This window comes from Micromesistius poutassou, assembly GCF_964030765.1.
Source record: "Micromesistius poutassou genome assembly, chromosome: 9".
NCBI lineage: Eukaryota > Metazoa > Chordata > Actinopteri > Gadiformes > Gadidae > Micromesistius > Micromesistius poutassou.
In genome coordinates, this window is record NC_140279.1 from 7,518,094 (window position 1) to 7,539,572 (window position 21,479).

At 40.1% G+C, this 21,479-nt stretch overlaps 3 protein-coding genes across 3 annotated transcripts; 2 read left to right on the plus strand and 1 right to left on the minus strand.

Moving 5' to 3' along the window:
- The first annotated feature begins 1,208 nt into the window (after window positions 1–1,208).
- Window positions 1,209–5,084, plus strand: ttr (transthyretin (prealbumin, amyloidosis type I)). Its single transcript, XM_084473092.1, has 4 exons — window positions 1,209–1,348; window positions 2,380–2,519; window positions 3,386–3,521; window positions 4,265–5,084. The coding sequence occupies exons 1-4, from the start codon at window positions 1,283–1,285 to the stop codon at window positions 4,367–4,369; spliced, it is 447 nt and encodes a 148-aa protein (XP_084329218.1). The 5' UTR covers window positions 1,209–1,282; the 3' UTR covers window positions 4,370–5,084.
- A 1,215-nt stretch (window positions 5,085–6,299) lies between these two features.
- Window positions 6,300–12,250, plus strand: lrrc41 (leucine rich repeat containing 41; the record flags this gene model as incomplete). Its single annotated transcript, XM_084473551.1, has 10 exons — window positions 6,300–6,694; window positions 7,499–7,585; window positions 8,003–8,061; window positions 8,154–8,925; window positions 9,223–9,459; window positions 9,628–9,792; window positions 10,196–10,294; window positions 10,604–10,732; window positions 11,637–11,709; window positions 12,031–12,250. Exons 1-10 carry the CDS (start codon window positions 6,556–6,558, stop codon window positions 12,248–12,250), a joined length of 1,980 nt encoding a protein of 659 aa, XP_084329677.1. The 5' UTR covers window positions 6,300–6,555.
- Window positions 12,251–12,696: 446 nt separating this feature from the next.
- Window positions 12,697–19,693, minus strand: rad54l (RAD54 like). Its single transcript, XM_084472437.1, has 18 exons — window positions 19,475–19,693; window positions 19,289–19,372; window positions 19,103–19,213; window positions 18,942–19,002; window positions 18,727–18,862; window positions 18,575–18,644; window positions 18,038–18,326; window positions 17,647–17,771; window positions 17,396–17,546; window positions 17,161–17,287; window positions 16,736–16,810; window positions 16,524–16,654; window positions 16,070–16,180; window positions 15,666–15,789; window positions 15,497–15,575; window positions 15,208–15,387; window positions 14,572–14,735; window positions 12,697–14,237 (listed from the first exon to the last, which is right to left on the minus strand). Exons 1-18 carry the CDS (start codon window positions 19,475–19,477, stop codon window positions 14,036–14,038), a joined length of 2,223 nt encoding a protein of 740 aa, XP_084328563.1. The 5' UTR covers window positions 19,478–19,693; the 3' UTR covers window positions 12,697–14,035.
- Window positions 19,694–21,479: the final 1,786 nt, after the last annotated feature.

Genomic DNA, 21,479 nt, shown 5'->3' on the forward strand with positions numbered 1-21,479 from the left:
CATTGTGTTGATACAACACCTCTAGCTATTCTCACAGCCACTGAAGATCGTTTTTTCCCTGAGGGCTGACGTGTTGTTATTTCAGGGTCAGGTCTGTCACTCTGCTCTAACAACAAAGTCTTGTCTTCAGAACTGGTTTTTCGGCGTGGTTGAGTCATCAAGATGTCATTAAACCATCAACAATTACGCATGCATAAGTTTATTTGGCAGTAGCAGTGTCTGCTTTAGTGGATCGCTTCTTCATAGTCAGTGGATAAAACCCATTAATTCATTTTAAAAGTGGCAAATAAATTAAAAAGTATACCTATTACCAAGTAGACAAATTTATTTATTATATTATTCAAAATTTTTTGTCTCTATACCTTTATAATAATAATTAACTCACAACAGGAATCACTTTATTGTTTAGCTTTCAGTCAATTATATGGCAATAGACATGTGCAACTTTCTCAAATTTCGTACCTTCCCCAAATTGCAGAACTCGCATGCATGAACCAACTGGAAAGGTCCAGGCTTAAGTAAATCATTGGTGACTTCAACAGAATTGTACAACAATCTAGGTCACACAAAAACACTTTTTAACCTAAACTTGTAACAATCGATTAAACACAACTTATCTTAAAATATTTGCGGGCATCATTCATAATGTACTAGCTGCAGTTACTTAATAGGTAACTATACCTTTTATCTAACCAAGGCCATAAATAGTTTGTTAGCAAGACACTGGAAGTAGGTGGAACACAACCATTAAAACACTACAGTGACATGACAGTCTCGGCTTACATCTGCTTGTATAAAATCAAAGACTGAAATAAACACTGCAGGATAAGTGATAAATTGGTGAGGAATGGAGGTCCAGGGTGGAGGTAGGTGTGAAGTGCCCAGTGGGTCTATTGCCAGCTAACTTTTGTTGTTTAATGAAATAAAGCATATTTCAAACATACAATAACATATTTAGGTAATGATAAATGCAGATTGTTCAATATATGATGTTATATTATATGTTTTAGCTATAGACTGCATTTATATGCTTAGGTGCTTTTCTTTGTGTTAGTTTAAGTACCAATATAATGTGCTAATGTTATATGTTAAGCAATGATGAACCCACTATATGGTCTGTGTAAACCCTGTGTGGGTATCTGGGTAGGGTATTTCTCACTGATTTCTACATAGTTACTGGGTAACTGGGTAGGCGGGGGTTGAGAATGGGTACCTGGATAGAAAGCGTGGTGGTGTGGGAGCGTATGTGTGTTTTCCATCTGTTGACTTCAGTAGCTGTGAGATGATGAGGCCACTGCTCTGGCTGCTTCTAGCCTCTATTGCCCTTCCCTGTGACACGGCCCCTGTGGTAAGAGTGAGTCTTTTTTGTTAGAAAAAAGGGTTTATTATCATAATAAAAACAATAATTACTATTATTTTTTATTATTATAATATATATGCTTTGTTCCGAATAACATGTTTATTTTTGTTAAATTTCTTACCATTTTGTATTTCAGTCATTTTCCAACATGATTCAAACAAAGTCTGTCATCACAGTGGGCTAAATAACTTGGTGCAAAATGAAAACAAAATATAAATACATATAAACCATGTAAAACATGTAATATAATAACATCTGATGGTGTGTATATATCTCAATGTCGACCTGATCCACTCTCAAGCTAAATATGAAGTGTTTTGGATTCATAGCCCATTGTTAGACACAAACATGCAGATGGTGTTGACATACCAACATTAAAAATATAGCAGTGTAGAATGCATCTTCTTAATGAGTGCATCATCATATATTATAGGCAGTCAAGATCTATACACTTGAAAATGTTAATGTTAAGATATAGATAGTCAGTTATTTTGATCATATATCTTTATTCCTCTTTAATATCACGTATCTTCTTCAAGACAATACATTTAGATCAGGGCAACAAGTAAAGAGTCCTTAACCTTTATAAAGTGCGTAGTGATTGCTCACCGTTTGTGTGGTTTCGCTTATTGTTGTGGAACTCGTTTTGAGGCTAGCACCAGCCTGAAGGCTTTTGCTTGTCACTGCACATCACATGACGCATCCAATACAAATAATCTTAATAATAAACGCTTCAATCAGTAGATTTAACGATCTTTACAATTACATTAATAAAAGGCTTTCCACAATTGGAAGTTGGATTGGCTCCTAAAATGTTCTGCGTACCACTAAATAGCACATTGTGTCCCAGTTTGAGAACAACTGCACAAAAGAATTGTGTGCTTAAACAAATGATTCATCAATGGTTTGTCAATGGATAATGCAATTATGTTATGTTTAGTAAAAAAAGATAAAGATAAATAAACTGGTGTAAATGCTTTCCAAAGGTACAGTATGAGTTGTTTTGTTTGGTGCACCAGGATAAGCATGGAGAGTCAGATACCAAGTGCCCTCTCATGGTGAAGATTCTGGATGCAGTCAAAGGCATTCCAGCGGCCTCTGTGGCACTCAAGTTGTCAAAGAAAGGCACAGATGGCGAGTGGACACATGTTGCCAATGGGTATGCATTAAAATACTGATTGTCCTACTTTAGTCTGTTGCTGTCTAGAGGTTACACAGCATGGCTTTATACATTTAGGCTTATACTTTATAAATCATAAATATTTATATGTACTTTATGTGAGAGAATAACAACTACATTTGCATCACTGAAACAACAACAAAGGCAACCAATAGTATTTGTTTTTTTAATCTAAATTTACAATTTATAGACATACAGGATGAGGATACAAGTCCATATCCACTCGAACATCCCACTTAAAAAACAGTTTCCTCCCACTGTAATTGTGGACACTAAAAATAAATATAGTAATATATACACTAATAATAGATATAGTAAATGCCCAACACCTTCTTCCATCGACATCAATTCCATACAAGATGCAGTGCACTTTGTATATATTTATGTGTGTGTTACAGGTGTCATGTCTATTTATAGTCTCTTTATATAGTTCAATGTTGTCTTCTGCCGTACTGTTTCATTTTTTTGTTTAGAGCCAAACTCAAGCTAGTTCCACCAGCCTTGTCTCTGTGGTCATTTTGTTTTTCAATTCCACGTTTTAATTGAATGTAGGTTAAAAGTACATTTTAAGAGTTTATTTAGATTAGATTGCATTTATTTGGCTTATAGTCATTAGAAAGTAATTAATGTAGCTTGTATATATAAAGTATGATTCACAGATTTGCCATCCACATTTAACATTGATGATTAAGTGCCTTGATTATTATTAACTTGTAAATTATAGCAAACATTTCATTTTTTCCCCCCTGATAACTTCTTTCTAAGTATGGAAGAAAAATAACGAACAATCACATAAAGTATAAGATTTAAAAATACAAGATTTTGATCGAGACATGTTTTTGAAGAGTGACAGATGAAACCGGGGAGGTTCATAACCTCATCACGGATCAGCAGTTCCCTGCCGGTGTTTATCGTGTTGACTTTGACACCAAAGCCTACTGGAAGGCGCAGGGTTCAACACCCTTTCATGAAATGGCAGAAGTAAGTATGACTATTCAAGGTTAACAGGATATTCAACAATATATTAAAAAAAATAATCTGTATCATCGAACACATCTTTAAATTCACCACACATGGCAAATATTCCAAAGTAATTGTACACGTTTGCAAAAATATTGCTCAATAAACCAGTTGCACTCACTGAAGACTCACATGCTCACTGAATTATGACAAACTGCATCTGGCCTGATCTTTTGGTCGTTGGCCAGAGCCTGGAGCTTGGCCTGGAGTTTATTACCCTGAGCATTTTGTACTGAAGGGGGAAAAATGGACTGGCAAGGTTCAAAGCATACTTGTTGCGACCAACTTTTGTGATTTATGCATCTATTCACAACAAAGAATACTCTCACAGAAGATGTACTTTTCTAATCCCACATGCATCGGAAATTTGGGAAAACAAATGTATTTGCACAGATAATCTAACCGTTCTGATGCGAGTGATCTCATATGTGCCTAAAGCTTTGTTACAGGAAATGGAAATTGAGAGAGGGCAATCTAAATATTACACAATGTATACATAAATAAGGCAGGCTGGAGGTCAGTGAACTATCAGAAGAAACATGTTTGCAGTACAACTTTGTTGACCATACTCACGTAATACCGTTATCCCCTTACAGAATGGGAAAATAGTTCTTAGAACAGCAGGCCAAAAGTCACTTGCTAGATCAGGTCCCTAATTGACAAGTATGGGGCTTTCTTACCTGTCTTTGTTTCTCTGTGTTTAGGTGGTATTTGAGGCCCATGAGGAGGGTCATCTCCACTACACTTTGGCCCTGCTCCTGAGTCCATACTCCTTCACAACCACGGCCGTCGTCAGCACACATCAGTAACAGAAAATATTTGCGCTAGTCATTTTTGATAGCAGTTTGAGACACCTTTATAGAGCTTCAAATGAAAGCTGTAAATGGTGTTGATTGTTTAAATAAAACTTCACATGCCAAAATTAAGCAGCAATCATTTGAAATTAATTCTCAAAGATATACATTAGTTGATTACAATGACTAAACTTAATTTGTAATAATTTGTCATAAATAAAAAATGTAATTTACAGTGGGTTTGACTACAACTTACGGCAATGGCTTAGGGTAAAAGTTTCTGCTTTGTTTCTGCATCATGAAAGTATTTTGAAGGAATTAATTTGTTGCGTTTTGGGGTACATTATATGTGTAAGCAAAATAATCATGCTCATTTTCGCAAGACATCTAATTCAAGAGCCTACATTTCATTTGCTGTTACACAGTGAACTTGGTGGATAAGATGAGATAATGAGACCATAGCTATGTGCGTTGCTGCCATCTAAAGGAAAATTTGTTCAATCAGGAAGGTCTACTTAATTGTTAAATTAAAAAATATCAATGTCAGTTTACAGAGTTTTACTGTTTATTATTTTATTTTTTTTAAATAGCCAATGAATAGGGATGTTTCTACAGTGGACTGTTAAAAATGTAGTGTTTGCATGCATTGGTTAACTGTAATGAAATGTTAATTGAAATGCAACAGGGCTGAATTAAAACAAATCAACGATGGTGCTCCTCGAAAACCACACATGAAAGGACTGGGGCTGATTAATTAGAGGTACACACCGGAGGATATACCACTATGGATGTATTCCCGTATAAATGATGGCCGTCCATTCATTTCAAATAAAGTTGTGCTGGCCATGGCGCATGCGCCGATAGGGGTTTTTCTTTTTTCTTTTTTTTTCCTAGGATGGTAGGGGCAAGTACCGCCTTTTTCGCCTGTGATTGGTTGGAAGGGCTCTCCTCCGATTGGTTATGGCACAGGGCAGGCTGTCGGCTAGTCTACCAGCAACAGAAGTAAACTGTGGTGTATTTTCTACAATTGACTGACTGCGGCTTCATTCATCTGTGAATGAAAAAAAGAAAAAGAGGGCATGTCCGGGCAAAAGAGGACGTCTGGTTACCCTACGTATGGGAACCCCATTTGATTCCATGTTCCACTGTTAAATAGCGGCGCAAATTGTTGGGCGCTATCCTAGTAATTTCTCTGCGTGAGAAATACGAAGTGTGGCGTGTGAGCGTGTGAATGGGTTCAATTGCGCGTGTCTCACGCCGAATGCGTGAGACTTGAGAGCCCTGCGTTACATTTCTCGCTGCTTTCCATACCTAGATCCCTCTGTGTAATTGTGTGACCTGCACTGCACTGCAGTCTGTTTATGTAGCCTACTCTTTAACTTATCACTGTAGATTGAGTTCGTTTACTTCTGTTGGTGGTAGACTAGCCGACAGCCTTCCCTGTGCCATAACCAAGTGGAGGAGAGCCCTTCCAACCAATCAGTCGAAAAAGGCGGTACTTGCCCCTACCATCCTACGAAAAAAAAGATTCGCTCCCCCGGCGTCCACGTCTGCAACCGCGCCTGCCGTGACGACCACCTCTTATCTCGGCAACGTGAACGCAACACCAATGCCGAACGGGTTATATATCATTATTGTGTAATACCAAATATGGTATTGTATTAGAGTAAGAAACGAATGTTGCTACATAGGGTATATATGCTATATTATGTTAAATACATAAAATAAAAAAGAAGAAGGAATGGGCTTGATACCTAGGCCTACTGGAATAAAACAAAACCATGTCTACTGTTCCTGGCAGCAATGTTATGAGTTGAAGCATGCACATGTATTTATTTCTTCAGTATTATACAATCTTGCACCCTATGAAATAGTAACATGGAATTATGCAGCTTAGTCCAGAAACTTCCAATTTGAACATGAACGCACCAGTCCCATGGTCGTACCAAGGCGTTTATCTCTAAGTTGGTCGTTTGTCATAATTTGGGGTAGCGAACATTGTTTTTGGTTTGCTAAAGCTGTATTCTAATGGATATCTGATCTGTGAATTGTAAACAACACAGACTACTGACAAATTATGAAGTATTTCTACGATACTTCCGATAGCACTTGAAGGCAGCATAATGCCCAGCGTCAGTAGCATCATAATCACACATCCACGAAGTACACCGTTACCGCTGATTGTGATGCCTTTGTGAAGAATGCATGAAGCCTATGCCGAAGAAGTCCTGCAGTTAGCAGCGAAGACTGCGTCCCCGATACCTCTCTCCAGTCTGAAGCTGATCTGCATCCGTGTGGCTAGTCGACATGTAGCTGACATTGACATGGATGCTCTCATAGGTAGGCTATTTGTCACTGACTGTTAGTATTCTATCATCATCAATGTCATTCCTTTGCATCATTACTCCGTGTACAGATAAGCAATGACGACTTTTTGAAACACGAGGTCCTGATGGTGATCACACCAGCAAACGTCAACACAGACCTAGATAGAGTGGAAGTCGATTACTGGCTTTTAAAAGACACTACGATACAAAGACACTGAAGTGGTGTCTCCAGAACATCTTGAATGGGGTGGTCGTGGTTAATGCCAACTCTAATGAGTCTTGGGATTTTACCGGTGCCAGCCAGAGAGTAAAATAATAGACGCGCTAACTCTCAAATTGTTTGGTGTTCCTGTTTAACAGGTATTACGGTAACAGTGTTGCAACCATGGGACGGTAAAAAAGCACTTGTATATGAATTGTATAACCTTATGAGAGACTAAGGGAAATACAATGTCTTTGTACAATGTTTACATCAGATAATACACCCCCTGAAAGGGAGATTTTAATATATAACAAAAAACTCCAGAGAAGAACTCCAGAAGAACCAATCACTCAAGAAGTAGCTGCGCATCTTACTCAATTACGATATTCTTTAATATTGAATGATATTTTGTTTATGAAGTAATTTGGGATCAAAATGCAGGATGGGCATAGCTGACAGTAGATTTTGAGCCGGGATTGCATTATTCATGTACCATCAGTGGTTGATTTCTGTTTACATACCATGTGCGAAGATACAAACCTTGCTGATATCAATAGTTATATAACAAAAAGTATAAAATTATGTCGACGAAATTGATCTACTCGTCCATCACAGGGCTCCCTGCGTCTCTGATAAAGGACATTCTGCCTCATCTGAGTATATATGACCTCATTAGGCTCCAGCCAGCCCTGAATCAAAGAGGTACGTGATACTGTTGAGCTTGATCTGGCTGTTACACATTGGCACAACCTCACCTCCACACTAGTCCCAGGCATACCCTGAAGTCTCCTCTCACAGATCACCGCAAAGTATTTTTACATGTGGATCGTCAAGTGGTTTGAGATAACCGATGTTCCTGATTAAAATTTATATTTTTACATTTTTTACAAGTATTTATTTAACCTACCTGTGTAATTGCAAAATCTAATTTAAAGGGGATTGTACATGGTAGTTTAGTGTACTATTTGCATTAAAAAAGTAAAAAAGTATAATATGAATATGTTTGTGACTAATATTTTAATTCCATTGTACTTTTTTTATAAGGCCCAATGCATTTGTGTTTACTGACTAAATAACTGTCTGTATCTGTAAAGTGTTCTGTATTTGTGTGAATTGTAGGAATATCTACTCAATCAGCCTGGGTTCTGATACTACAAGACATTAAAGGTGCCCACCGTGTAAGTCGAAATCATTTAAAAAAACAAGAGTTTGTAAAGTAAGACCTGGCCAATCCCACATTTATCTCAATCTGTTATCTTTTGCTTTCCAGGTTCTAGACTTGCATTCAGAAGATGGAAGTAAGCAGGAAGCCATGGATACATGTTTTCAGTTAATGTTCTATGGCTTCAAGTACAAAGGGGTTGCCAAACAAATCTTTAACGTCAATATCACCACCTTGTTCTTGGTCATGGCCAAGTACATTAAACGGTTCTACCTTAGACCCTCCCAATTCCTTCAAACATTTGCCAAAGAGCAGAGAGCTCTGTTGACCATTTTAGAGGGTAGTGTAGGCATTGTAGATGTTAAACACCACAAAGATTTGTTGAAAACTGAATCGCAGTTTGCATTATATGTCCTGCATCGGCTCCTCGACCACGGGCAGGCCAAAGAGCTAATCATATATGGCCTGGATCCAGCCATGCTTAACTGGATTCTTCAGGACAGGGGATCTCAGCATGCAGAGCAGCAGCTGACCTCTGTTCCCCGGTCAAGCTTAGTTGCAAACCCAACAGCAGCAGCTAACAATAATGCAACATGCACTGATGGTGATCGGGAAAACGAGGAAGACGTTTCGCCGTGCAAACGCCCAAAGTTGGATGACACATTCCAGGAACGGGAGGCGGAAACACTGCAGTCCCCTGTGGAGCCGGAGCTGCTCTGTCAAGCTTTCACTCTCTACGGCAGCTGTCTGACTGGCTCGTGTCCCCGTGGACAGATCTGTTCATTGCAGATACGAGAGTGTGGAAGGAGCACACTCGGTGTGCTTGTTCCTTTTCTACCCACATGGCTGTGCCTCCGGTCTCTGACTATACAAAGCTGCTGTAAGTACAGAGGAAATACATATTGTTTGCATGAACTGGACTGAATGCTCTGATAAAACTCGTCTCTCACTATGCTGTCGTTAGGCTACATTGTAGGCACAATCTATCAGTCAATATCAAGAGTGAATCCAACTGTAAGTTTAAACTTCTCCTTGAACAGTAGAGGTATGGTCAGGGAACATCTGAGCACTTCCCTAATTTAACTTATTATAATTTGCATTGATTATAAGATGTATGAAATGTATGTAATTCATGAAGAATAAAAATGGTGTATACTGTTTTTATGTTAATGCACAGGGATCTTCAGGGTGTCTGAGGTGCAGTCGTTGGCCAAATCTCTCAAACAGCTGTGGCAGACATCCAGGAGCTCCCTGGTGGACCTGGGCGTGGCTGTCCTGCCCCAAACCGCCCTCATGGAGCTGTTGCTGGACGCCTGCCCTGGCCTGCACTCCCTCTCCCTGGAGATCCATCCGCTGGATGTGGACCCCGGACCACGTCGATCTGGGATGACCCATGAGCCCACTGACCTCCAAGGTATCAGAGTATAAACAAGATATTTATTCAGTGGTCCCAGGCAGGAAATTCTGGTTAAATGTTTGAGAAAATAAAATAGCAGTCTTAGCTTTGCTTTTATGCCTTTCCTATCAAGTAAAGTTTTACTTGTAAAACACTAAACTGACATTTTTCAAACCATTTCAACAGAGTTGTCTCTAAGGAAGCTGTCTGTGAAAGTCCCCCAAGTGATGGCAGATATACACAGCATTACAGCAGTATTGAAGCACTCCCCCCATCTCACGTCACTTCACATCTCCGGGATCAGGCTGCCCACTTCCTCTTCCCACCGTGACCTCCTCACTAGCATCTCAGGTATCATTTGACCTCTTGTGTAAGGTGAATTCATTTATGCATTTGTTGTTTGTTAGTTGGAACACTGTAACCCCCGATACATCTTTGTGAAAGGGAAATCTGGTTTCATCATGATCTATCTATCCTTAAAAAGAGAAAAACAGTAGCCTGACAATCAACCTGAATTATTTTGTCTGAATTTGCTTCCTTGTGAACCGTTTTCAGAGACCATGCAGGCTTAACCAATCTCAAAAGCTTTTGCATGCACAAGCGATGTCGCTCTCTTTTGTTTATTTGAGCCAATATTTCTCTATTTCCAAAGAAGCTACAACAGCAGAATCCATCGATTTCCAAGATACATTGAAGAAAGAATCCAAACTTTTTGACGAGGTCAACTATGTCAAACTGCTGTCTATCTGTTTAGAGTCCAACCATCGCCTACAAACTCTCCACTTGGAGGACCTTAACCTAGCTGATTGTCACCAAGACATCTTGAATTTTCTGCGAAACTGCATGTTGGAAGGTAATGGATCACTCATTACAAGAAGATACATTATTGATATACCTGATATGCATTTATATAATCTTGTTTAAAATCAAGAGGTTGCTTCAAAAAAAAAGTTTTCAATTTTACCAAAGGTACAGCAGTCCACTGATTACCAGTAAATTATCCTTAACTCTTTCTGAATCTGAATCCCTGATCGGGGTTCACAAGATATGTGGTGAAATTAGCAAGATGCTATTATCGGGTACAACAAATTTCCTCTCGTTAAGACTAAAGGAAACCAAGGATACAATACATTGAAATCTGCTTGTTCCCTCTTCTGTCCAGAGCTGTCGTTGAAGGATTGCAGGCTTCTTGAAAGGTGCAGCGACAGAGAGTCCTATTTACAACAGTTTATAGATTCCCTGAAGCAAGTGCGTTCCCTCCGGTCCCTCGGCCTGTCGCAGAATCGCCTCGGTAATCATAATTTGACTGGAAAAATTGTTGATTTATTTAATAATACCAAGTCATTTGCAACAACCTACCAATACACATTGTACTTTCCTTTCCTGCATAAATCCATTTTACTGTAAATCTTGGAAAATCATCTTTATAATTGTTATGAATACATTTTGCTCATGAAAAGTTAAAGGATAACTTCAGTGTTTTTCAACCGTGACCCTATTTTGCATTCATTTTGGGTCTAGCACTTGAGCCATTTCAGCCCAGAACCCTATGGGTTAATAGCGCTCTGTCAATGTATGTCCTCTTAAAGTGCCAGTTTATGCCACTGACAGGCTCAGATTGTCATTAAATGTGTCTGACAACATTCCGGAAAGGATCCTACTGAGTAATATAACCTTTCTTTACCTTAGGCTTGAAACAGCCTGTTTATTATTGTGTCTAACCAAATACTCTTCTTGCTGTGTAGTCCAACACAACCTCTCTTGCCAGACCTCCCCCTCTAACTCTCACTCACCTTTCCACTGTTCGCTTCTTGCAACAACTTAACTTTCCCAAGATTTCAGAGAGAGAATTCTCCCTGAGCAAGACTTGGTTAGACAGAATAACAAACAGACCAGATCAAGCAAAAGGAAAGAAGTTATTTTGATGGAAGGGATCCTTTCATATAGTTGTCAGACACAACAATCTGAGTCAGTCAGTTGCAAAAAAAAAAACAATTTTAGAGGAGATACATGCTGCCCATTGCAGCTGCAACGGCTGAAGCACTCCTGCTTAATACTGGACCAATTTCCAAAATGTTTGTCTGCATTAGTCACTTAGACCCAACATGATGGGGGAAAAAATGTAATCCTTTAAGGGCCTGGTAAATTAATTCAACAGCTGACTACAGAATCCTCATGTCTGCTTGCACCAACAGCAAAGAGCGCCCCAACGCTGGCAGAGCTCTTCACGGGATCCCCTGCCAGTGCGGTGAAAAGGTTGGACATAAGGCAAGTGTTGCGATAGGATATGTTTAGTTGTGACGAAACAAGGGCTTTTTCAAAGGAGAAGATGTTTTTCCTTTACTCCAAATTGGCTTAAGTTTTTTGAACGAAGCAAGGCCCATATTTGGGAATCAATTGCTGCCAATTGTGAAATGCAAACTTAAACTTGTGGATGGTCGCACAAGGCTAGGATAGGATGGCAGCAGCTTATTTCCAGTAGAATTCAGGGGTTGAGCTAATTTGCATGTTTCAAGTTCGTATTCACGCTTGAACCTGATTGTATCCAGACACTTTTTTCCTTAACTTCTGTCTTTTGCACCTTGACAGCTCGAACTTCATACAGCCAGCTGAGCTGTTGGAGTTGGGACAGCGGCTGCGGACGCATCCTCCACAGCAGCGACTGACCCTTGACCTCCGGAAGAACCCCTGGGACCGCGACCGAGAGACGTGGCATGATGCACTACGGACACTTCGCCCACTCTGTGACTTTCAGACTGATGGATGGAAATCCAGAAACACAATGGCTGACCACATAAGCAATATGTGAAACAAAACTGGTGGTCAAATATGGCAGTACAAGTTGTACTGCCATATTTGACCACCAGTTTTGGCTAGTATACTAAAAAACATTTCTTCTTCTAAAAAGACCAATCAGAATGGTTTCAGTTTTTTAGGAGATTCCAATGAGAATGTGAGGAGCTATGAATCTGCAGCTCTCACATCCACCCTGTGCCCCTTTTCTTAAGGGGTAAAGATGTTATTAATTGCTCACTCCATTTTCTGTAATAGAATGCTATTGTACTCATACCATCAGCAATAAAACAAATTAAATGTTATAACATATTGACAACATGAAACCTTAGCATTAATCTGTTATATGCATGTTTAATATTTAGAATATAACAGTCAATTTTGAAGGTCACTGCCTTAAAAGGGAACATATTATACTACCAGGTGGGAGTGTGATTAGCCATTACAAGCAGATTTGAAAATGCACAGCTTCTGACATCCAGGTGGGCGTTTCCACCTAGCTGTGGGCTGGATAGATCAGTCTACCAGCCTACCCAGTGGACTGTAGCAAGCGTTGCTCATCTTTCCGTCATACATCTAGGTGGACATGCCCACTTGTGATGTCAGAAGCTGCACATTTTTAAAACGGCTTGTAACAGCTTATCACACTCACACCTGGTGGTATAATATGTCCCCTTTAAGAAATTCAGCTCAATGTGCCTAAGGTCTGTGCTGGTTGCACACATTTGTAACAGAACAATTTGTTGACAGTTACTATAGTTGTAGAATTGTGCTAGATGCTGGGATGATTTTAGGAATGATTCCAGTAAATGGGGTTTCAGTTGCACTGGACTTTCACAAATCAGATCTGATGGCAGACATCTGGGTGAACGTGGCATTAGACTTTATTTTGCTTCATATTTGTTTGATCAATGGCGTTGTGGAGACTGGGATCTGTAGGCACATAATTGCGGAACACAATCTCGGCCCGCAGTAGTAAACTGTAAAAGGTGTTCATCCAGTTTTACTGGCTTTCTTCTTTAAAATATCTCCGTAGCGAAACAAGAGGCAAGGCGTAACTCCACCCCTTCCCTTCCACCCCTCCCCCCCGGAGTTTCTGGTTTCTAGCCCAGGCTCTGTGACATCTGCCCCCAGAGGTTCTGTTGTAACATAGTAGCTGGATCCCAGATTAGTTGCACGGTAATTTATCGTAATCGTACAAGATTCCACTTCAGTTATAATCCCTTTTCTCTAAATTTCCACACGCCTAGTTAATTTTATACAGTGTGTTTACATTTGTAATAAATACATTGAAACATCGGTGTGGTGAGGCCAATTTCAAATACAACATAATTTAGCCTTGTTTTTCAACATTTTTTAAACACTGGGAAAATGACAGGTGTGGCAGGCAATGTATAGCCTACATGTATTCAAAGTAGCCAACAATGATCAATATTTATCTGATAGCATTTTGAAAATGTAAATAGATCAGTCAAGTTTTTGTGGTCAATTGTTATTTTCCATTCTGTACCTTCTTCTCATATTACCAGATTATCATATGTCACATGTAACACATGTAACATGTAAAATGGGGTTATATATGTGTTTTTTTATTAAGATATAGATAGAAAAAATATATAGAAAAAAAACACTAAACAATTTAAATATTTACAGGAATGGCAAACATGATGCCTCGCTTTTTTTTTTTTGGCACTTTTCTTTGAAGTTTTAGTTCACAAAATAACTAGGAAATGATTCACTCTTTACCTTTGCTTCCTCAAATGTCCAACTCTGTAAAAGAAAACCTAGGCGCAGTCTGCCCTCACACCAACCCTTTCTGGTCCTCGTGAGAGCGCTGATGGAAGACGAAGGACACGGCGGCGTCCCAGGAGGCCTGTAGCACCCGGTCCCTCAGACCCCTCTTGTCGGAACAGTGGTGCCACTGGGACAGGTCGCCGGTGCAGTCCGAGTCCTCTGGGGGCGCCCGCACCTGCCTGCCGTTAACGCAGCGGCGACACTTGAACCTGGCGATCGCACGGTCGCGAGGGGGCGGAAGGAAGGGGAGATGATAACACTGTTACAGGTCTTTAGGGAACATGTATCATACCGTACACAAACACCCCTTAACAAAGGACATCGCTGGTCTGGGTGATCTCGCCTGGCTTCACTAAATCATACATTGGTAATATAATTTGTCAAAATCACCTACTTGTATTGATTCTGCCGAAGAGCATTTAGCATGAGCGACCCACTTCAAATATAAACTGTAGCAAAAGAGCACTTTGGCCTTTTGGAATCCATGTGCATTTATCTTAGCAAAACAATGAATAACTTTTCTCAGGAATATCAGTGTTTTACTTGTCATGGGTATCGCTGGTCGTCTCCTCATTGAGCAAGAACAGCTCGCGCAGCTCGCCCAGGGAGAAGTGGCGCTCTACATCCTGCTCCTCATCCACCACACAGCTGCTCAGGGCCTTTTTATGGGCTTGTCTCTGCAGAATCTTCTCCTCAATTGTTCCCGTCTGGCAAGCAAATAATACAGTCACATGTGAGTATAGCAACAACACACTGTCTATTGTTTCATTTCCTTAAATTTAGTTTTATTCATATACATTTTTATATAAAGTGTAAAGTGTTGTAAAGTTATAAAGTGTTCAGTGTTGTATTCAGTGTTCATATAAAGGAAAGTAAATTCCCAATGAAACCTAGCGGAAATAGGAAAACATGCTGAAAAGGGACATATTGTAGGACCTCTTTCTAGGATGGTATGTTAAATAACTTAAGTGTTGGTTTGAGCAGATGAAAAAGAACAGCAACTTTGCTACATTTTGAAAAGGGGTAGGTCACGAGACCTGACAATATTTAAGTGTGTGTGTGTGTGTGTGTGTGTGTGTGTGTGTGTGTGTGTGTGTGTGTGTGTGTGTGTGTGTGTGTGTGTGTGTGTGTGTGTGTGTGTGTGTGTGTGTGTGTGTGTGTGCGCGTGGTTCTTCTCACAGATAGCAGTCTGTAGATGTAGCAAGTCTTCATCTGACCGTCTCTCCACACACGTGCCATAGCCTGCTCATCGTTGGCTGGATTCCAGTCGGGATCAAACATCACCAAGCGGTTGGCACCAATCAGATTTAGGCCACACCCGCCAGCCTTGCTGCTCAGCATGAAAATAAACTCTGGGTTCTAATGACGAGGACAGGGGGAGAGGAGTGACAGGAGTCACACTAAATTACACCCAAAGCAAAAGAGATTTATGGTGAATGAAGGTAGAGCATGTTGGGGTCTAACTCACGGATGGAGTGTTGAATCGTTCCACAATCTTGGCCCTTTTCTTTATGGACATGGTGCCGTCTAGTCGAACATAGAGATAACTACAAACAATAACAAATAAAACATATGTATTAACCTTGACATTTACTTCATATAACTATTTAAAAGGCACCTTCATGGGTTTGGGTTACCTGCGACATCTGCACAGCTTTTCAAACAGATCCAGAGTTTGAGTGTAGTTGGAGACCAGCACCACTTTGTCGCTTGTTGTGGACCTCGTCATTGCCAGAATGTAGTCAAGAACCAACATTTTACCTGAAATAAGGCATCTAAATGTTGTGTACAGATCATCACTACTGATGATGTTAAATCCTCATCAGCAGTGTGCACATTAGACCATATAAATAACACCCTGCACTTTTGTCCTTCATTGGCTTTGGCTCTTAACTCAAATTAAATATGTATTCACATATCCCCACATTCCCCACAGTTAACACTATGAAATGCCAAATTAGCTATTAAAAGGGTTAGGGATACAAATATGTAACACAAAACTTTAGACAGAGAACGGCAGCATGGTGCTAATAATTATTACCAGAAAGTTGAGGTTCCACAGATTTCGGACTGTATCCGGCAGGGAAGATATCCAACGCTCCTTCAAAGCCCTCCGCACCCTCCATGCACTTCTCATAGATTAAAGCCGGGTCTGGTACAAAAACAAACGCTTCTTACCTTGTTCCTACTTTATATTGGACCTCTTAATGGAACCTTCTATTTTGTATTTAGATGAGCAAAGGAATAAAGGCCATCAGAAGAATGTTGCAGTGACATCTTGGTCCTGTTTTACTTTATTAAAAGGGTGAGCCTTATGCAATATTATATGTATTGATCCAACATATAAATGCCTATGGTGTGTATGTAAACATAAATGTTGATTAGGCAGACTTTTGAATGCAACAGTAGCATGTATTCCTTGTGTCATATATCTGACACTGGTGTAACAGAGAATACAAATGGTATTGTTACTTTGATATATTGCAAAAACTTACGATTGCACAGTTTCTTGAGTGTTGTGATGGAAGACAATGAGGACACACTTATTTTGCCTTCCTGGAGAGTTTCCACTGGCTTGGCCTGCATCAGAAAACGCTTGTAAAGCTCTGACTGAAGTGGGGTCAGCCTGGAACCAAAATAGAGACTGGTTACAACACACATGCACACGCACACGCACACACACTCACACACACACACACACGAATACCTGCAGCAAACAACTTGCTCGATCTTCACAGGGAGATACTTGGAGAGAATATCTGACGTTCTCCTTATCAGGCACCTGTTGTGAAAATTATTTTAGTTTACAGGTGTATATTCTGTATAACAAATTCTACAAGGGTTGATAAGATTAAAAAATGTTACGTCGACATTAGGAATGGAAGGTGGAAGCAGATGGACATGTGACCATCTTATTCCCTCTTTTTAAACCTGACAACTATAATGTTTATTTGCGTGAAATCTCAATGATACAATAACAAGATCATTTAAATAGAAGTGTTTCTGGGTATTATTAGTGTTAGTAGCTGATGCAGTTCATTGCCACAAAACAAAAATTGCACTGTAAAGTCATTGTGAACGGCTGCTAAAATGGGCTTTGTGATTTCCTGTGTTTTATCTTTTCAAGCTCACCTGTTGACTACGCTGATTAATTCTTTGAGTTTCTCCTCTCCAGCATGTCTGTCTTTATCACTGGCATCAGCATCTCTACCCTTCAAAATGGGAAGCTCAAACCGCTTTTTAAACTCTTGGGCTGTACCTGTATGGGGAGGGCAAGATAAAGACAAAAAATATGGAATTGACAGATATCAGAAAAAATGTAAAATTCCCTGGCATGCATTTCAATCAAGTGCACAATGCCACTTACCAAGGATGCCAGCATTGACAAAGTGCACCAGACTGAAGTATTCAAGCAGGTCGTTCTGGATAGGAGTGCCTGATATGAGCACTCTACGCTGGGAACTCATAGCATTGAGAGCCTGGTACGTCTGGTTGTCAGAGTTTTTAAGCCGATGACCCTATAGTTTGCAGATTTGCAAAGGCAAAGATTATCTCCTAAACAACCGAATCATTGGAGCCGGTACTGTAGATATTTGAAGAAGGCGCTGAACAAGTTACCTCATCGCAAATGATCAGTCCAACCTTTCCCTTGTGTAGGACCTCAGCGTGAAGACGGAAGGTTTCATATGAAATAATGAGTATTGGTGTCGGCACTCTCAGGCCATGCTGGCACATGAAGCTCACTGGAAACCACAAATATCAAACCAGTGTGACAAGAGGAACATCACAGGTACTGTTAAATGCGAGGGAGTGCCAGGCCAAACATTTGGGTTTAAAATGATTAAAAAATTGGTGAAATCAGAGACACCGCATCCATGTCCACGCTAACTATATATCTATTAGTTGCTTTTGGGGAAAAAAAGCCTTTTAACGGCACAGTCATGATTTGTCTTAAACACTGTGTACATATATTTGGCCTACATTTGTATGACGCATAAGAAATGCCTACCAAGCTTTCGGTCAATTTCTTCCTTTGAACCTCCATCAATGGCCACTGGAGTGACCCGCCCCCCCAGCCACTTGCCCACCTCGTTGTACCAGTTGCGGACCAGGCTGGAAGGGGAGACCACAATGGCCTTGTCTATTTCTGGCTTGCAGTCGGGGCTCTGGCGGAGCAGTGTCCACAGGAGGGCGATGCACTGCAGCGTCTTGCCCAGCCCCATCTCATCAGCCATGATACAGCCATAAGAGTCCGGGATGCGTCTCCCCGTCACGCAATCCCACAGAAACTTCACCCCCTGAACACAGTTTAGAGTCCATATATTGAAAATACTTGGACTTTGCAGTGACATTTTTTGTCAGATTCATCTCAAATGATTTAAATAGCAAATAACGGGGATGTTTAGTTAAATATAAATATACATATTTCTCCCATTTGCCTTCAGTAAGCACCATTTCATTATGCGACAGATTATTTGTTTAAAAGAGTTAAAATAACCATTATTATATTAATTATATCAGCGTGACAGTGTTCAAATGGCTTTACCTCTCTCTGGTGAGGTCTGAGTACAATTCCCAAAACTGGATCCACAACTACATGCACTGGCATTTTCTCCCTGGAGGTTAAAGACACAATTAATAGAAGGTGATGGTGTATATTACATTAAGTGCCTGTAATCAGCTGTGTATTTCACTCACTTGTCTGCTTTAAGCATGTCCTGAGTATTCAGTGTAGGGGGCTCATACAGAACCAACGCACCCTCTGCAAATGGGTCATGAAGTGCACGCCTCACTCCTGCACGCTTCAAACCTAGTGCCCTGATGCCCAGTGGACCTACAGGTACAAGCCGACATAATCAGCTATTGATAGAAGTACAATGTAGAGCATAAAATGAGAGCTTAAGGATCCTTACCTGTGTAGTTTTGAATGGGGATCTTAAATGGTTTGGAAAGGATACTTCGGATGAACGCTTCCTAAACGAATATTATAAAAGTCAGTTAAGGTGTCTGATGATTATAGGTCAGCCATCGCTGGACTGTACAATAGGACGTGAATAGAGACACCAATCCTCACATGCTGGTTGCTGTCTACACAAAGAGGTGGGTTGGTCAGCTGCGTTAGAGGCTTTCTGAAAGGGGCGACATAACTCTCTCTGAAATTGCTATCCCCTTTCGTTTGTTTGTCCTGCGGAAAACAAAAAGACAATTACATCATGAAAATATAACACTGATAACTGTTCATTAACTTGTCCAAACCCACCTGGGAAGGGCTCCACTCTTCCTCCTCGGATGAATCGTCCGCTTGTTTCCGTTTGGCCACCTGGCTGGGAGCACGACTCCTTCTCTGGAAGCATATATTTTTAAGGTAGATGGTTATTTCTTTATCGTCGTCATCAACGTGGCCATAGACATATAAATAGAGCTCAAGTATCACCCGCTTCCTCACCATTTTTGTTTCGTCTTTCAGTAACTCAATGAGGACGAAAAAAACACTGCATTTGTTAGCATCTCTAATCTACTGTCTATATTCCTGGTAACAGACATGGTTGTCATGGCTTGTTGGCTAGGAATTACACTTGATTTGGTATTCAATTGAATGCTAACGTTTACATGTTAACTAAACTATATTTTTAACTTATTACCGTAATAACCACAACTACGAAGAAACGCCACGGACGATTCACAAATCGCGCGCAGTGTTTACACATCTCTACGGAAAGCTTGAGGGACAACGGAGATGTTTCGCTTTTCTTTTACCTTACCCGTGGCTAAAGGTACATTATGTATGTAACTCTAATTATATATATATACATACATACATACATACATACATACATACATACATACATACATACATACAGGTTAAGATAAATAAATAAATGTTGTTGATTATATGCATCGTTCATGTCATAATTATGAGAATATATTTCCCGCAATTTATTTCAGAATGTGAAATACTAGAGGAAAACTTAATATGTCATAAAATTGTATATGGGGAATAGGTTGACCTAGCGATTGTTAGTGCTTGCACTTGGTTATATGAATATCCTTACTGTATATTCTGACAAATGTAGCCTACTTATTAAGTTGCTTTGGATAAAAAGGTCTGCCAAATGCCCTAAATGTATATGTCGATATTGGAAAAAAAAAAAAAAAAACATTGAACCTGATCATCACAAGTGCCTTTAGCAGCTGTTTTATATAGGTTTAATTGTACAAATGCTATAAAAATATATATACTTTCACTTTCACAACTGTTTTACCTTTCTCCATAATGTCACTGAGTGATATAGGCCTAAACATAAACATCACATAATTTCCAATGTTGAGCTTTTCTACAGAATTCAAACCTTCAAATGATTTTACCTACCTTAAATATATATATATATATATATATATATATATATATATATATATATATATATATATATATATATATATATATTGCGCCACCAATAAAAAAACCTTTCTGTCAGGAATCACTCATGCCATAAACTTACCATTTATTTCATGAATACAATTTTGTTTGGCGGTATGGTTCCGTTGTTTTTCTGATGCTCCCTGCTGTAGGATTTAAAGCATGACATACAGATTAATGGTGGATTTCATTAGCCTGGTGCTACCAGACCATCGTACTTCATTTAATTTGTACAGAAGGTCTGGAACTGCTGTAATTGGCAAACGTTCACTCACTTGGAGGCGGGTGTCTGTTGAAGTTTAAAACTATTGGATCTGCCCAGTGCCACTCTGGATCTGCCATAACCAATCGCAATAGCGTTTGGTCGTGACGTATGTCATACGCCGGGACCGGCCGAAAACAACGTTGCGCGCATGCGCAGGCTGTGTACACAAACAAAACAAGATGAAGCGTGAAGATGTCTGTCAACGATAGCTGCAGGTTTTGTTCATCTAATTTTAGAGTTCAAGGAACAATTACAAATTCTACATTAATATTCTATAGTAAGGACAGAGATAATGTTTGCAGTCAACTGTCGAGGCTGGGTCTTGTCATTGACAATACGTCGCTACTTCGACGTCATCGTTCTCACCCACTTCCTCTGTTCGCTGATTGGTCAGACAGAAATTTGTTCGGGCAAAATCCCACTAACAAGCCCCAGCCCCAGACTGACTACTGAAGGGAAAATTAAATTTGGGCGGAAGTAGGTGGGCGGGCAGAGCCAGGCTAGGATTTCATGATTCGTTTGAAAGAATCAGTTTGCGTCGGTCAGTTCGCCAAGAAGAGTCATTCATTCGTTCGTTCGCATTTCCGGTAGCGGTGAATCATGATTCTGTCACTGAGTTGGTCAGACTCGGCTCCTCCCTCATTATCATTCAAACGAATCGCGAATGCACGTTTGCGAATGCCGAGTCGGTCTGACTCGACTCCTCCCTCGTTCTCGTTCAAACAAATCGCGAATGCACGTTCTCAGCCGAGTCGGTCAGACTCAGCT

Bases quoted from the DNA above. Each gene is read 5' to 3' on its own strand.
- ttr (XM_084473092.1), top strand. From the start codon at position 1,283: ATGATGAGGCCACTGCTCTGGCTGCTTCTAGCCTCTATTGCCCTTCCC. The intron at 2,520-3,385 runs GTATGCATTAAA...ATGTTTTTGAAG, and splicing joins TGGACACATGTTGCCAATGG to AGTGACAGATGAAACCGGGG. The intron at 3,522-4,264 runs GTAAGTATGACT...CTCTGTGTTTAG, and splicing joins CCTTTCATGAAATGGCAGAA to GTGGTATTTGAGGCCCATGA.
- rad54l (XM_084472437.1), bottom strand. The intron at 19,003-19,102 runs GTGAGGATTGGT...ATATTCGTTTAG, and splicing joins GTGTAGACAGCAACCAGCAT to GAAGCGTTCATCCGAAGTAT. The intron at 17,288-17,395 runs GTAAGTGGCATT...CTCCCCATACAG, and splicing joins TGTCAATGCTGGCATCCTTG to GTACAGCCCAAGAGTTTAAA.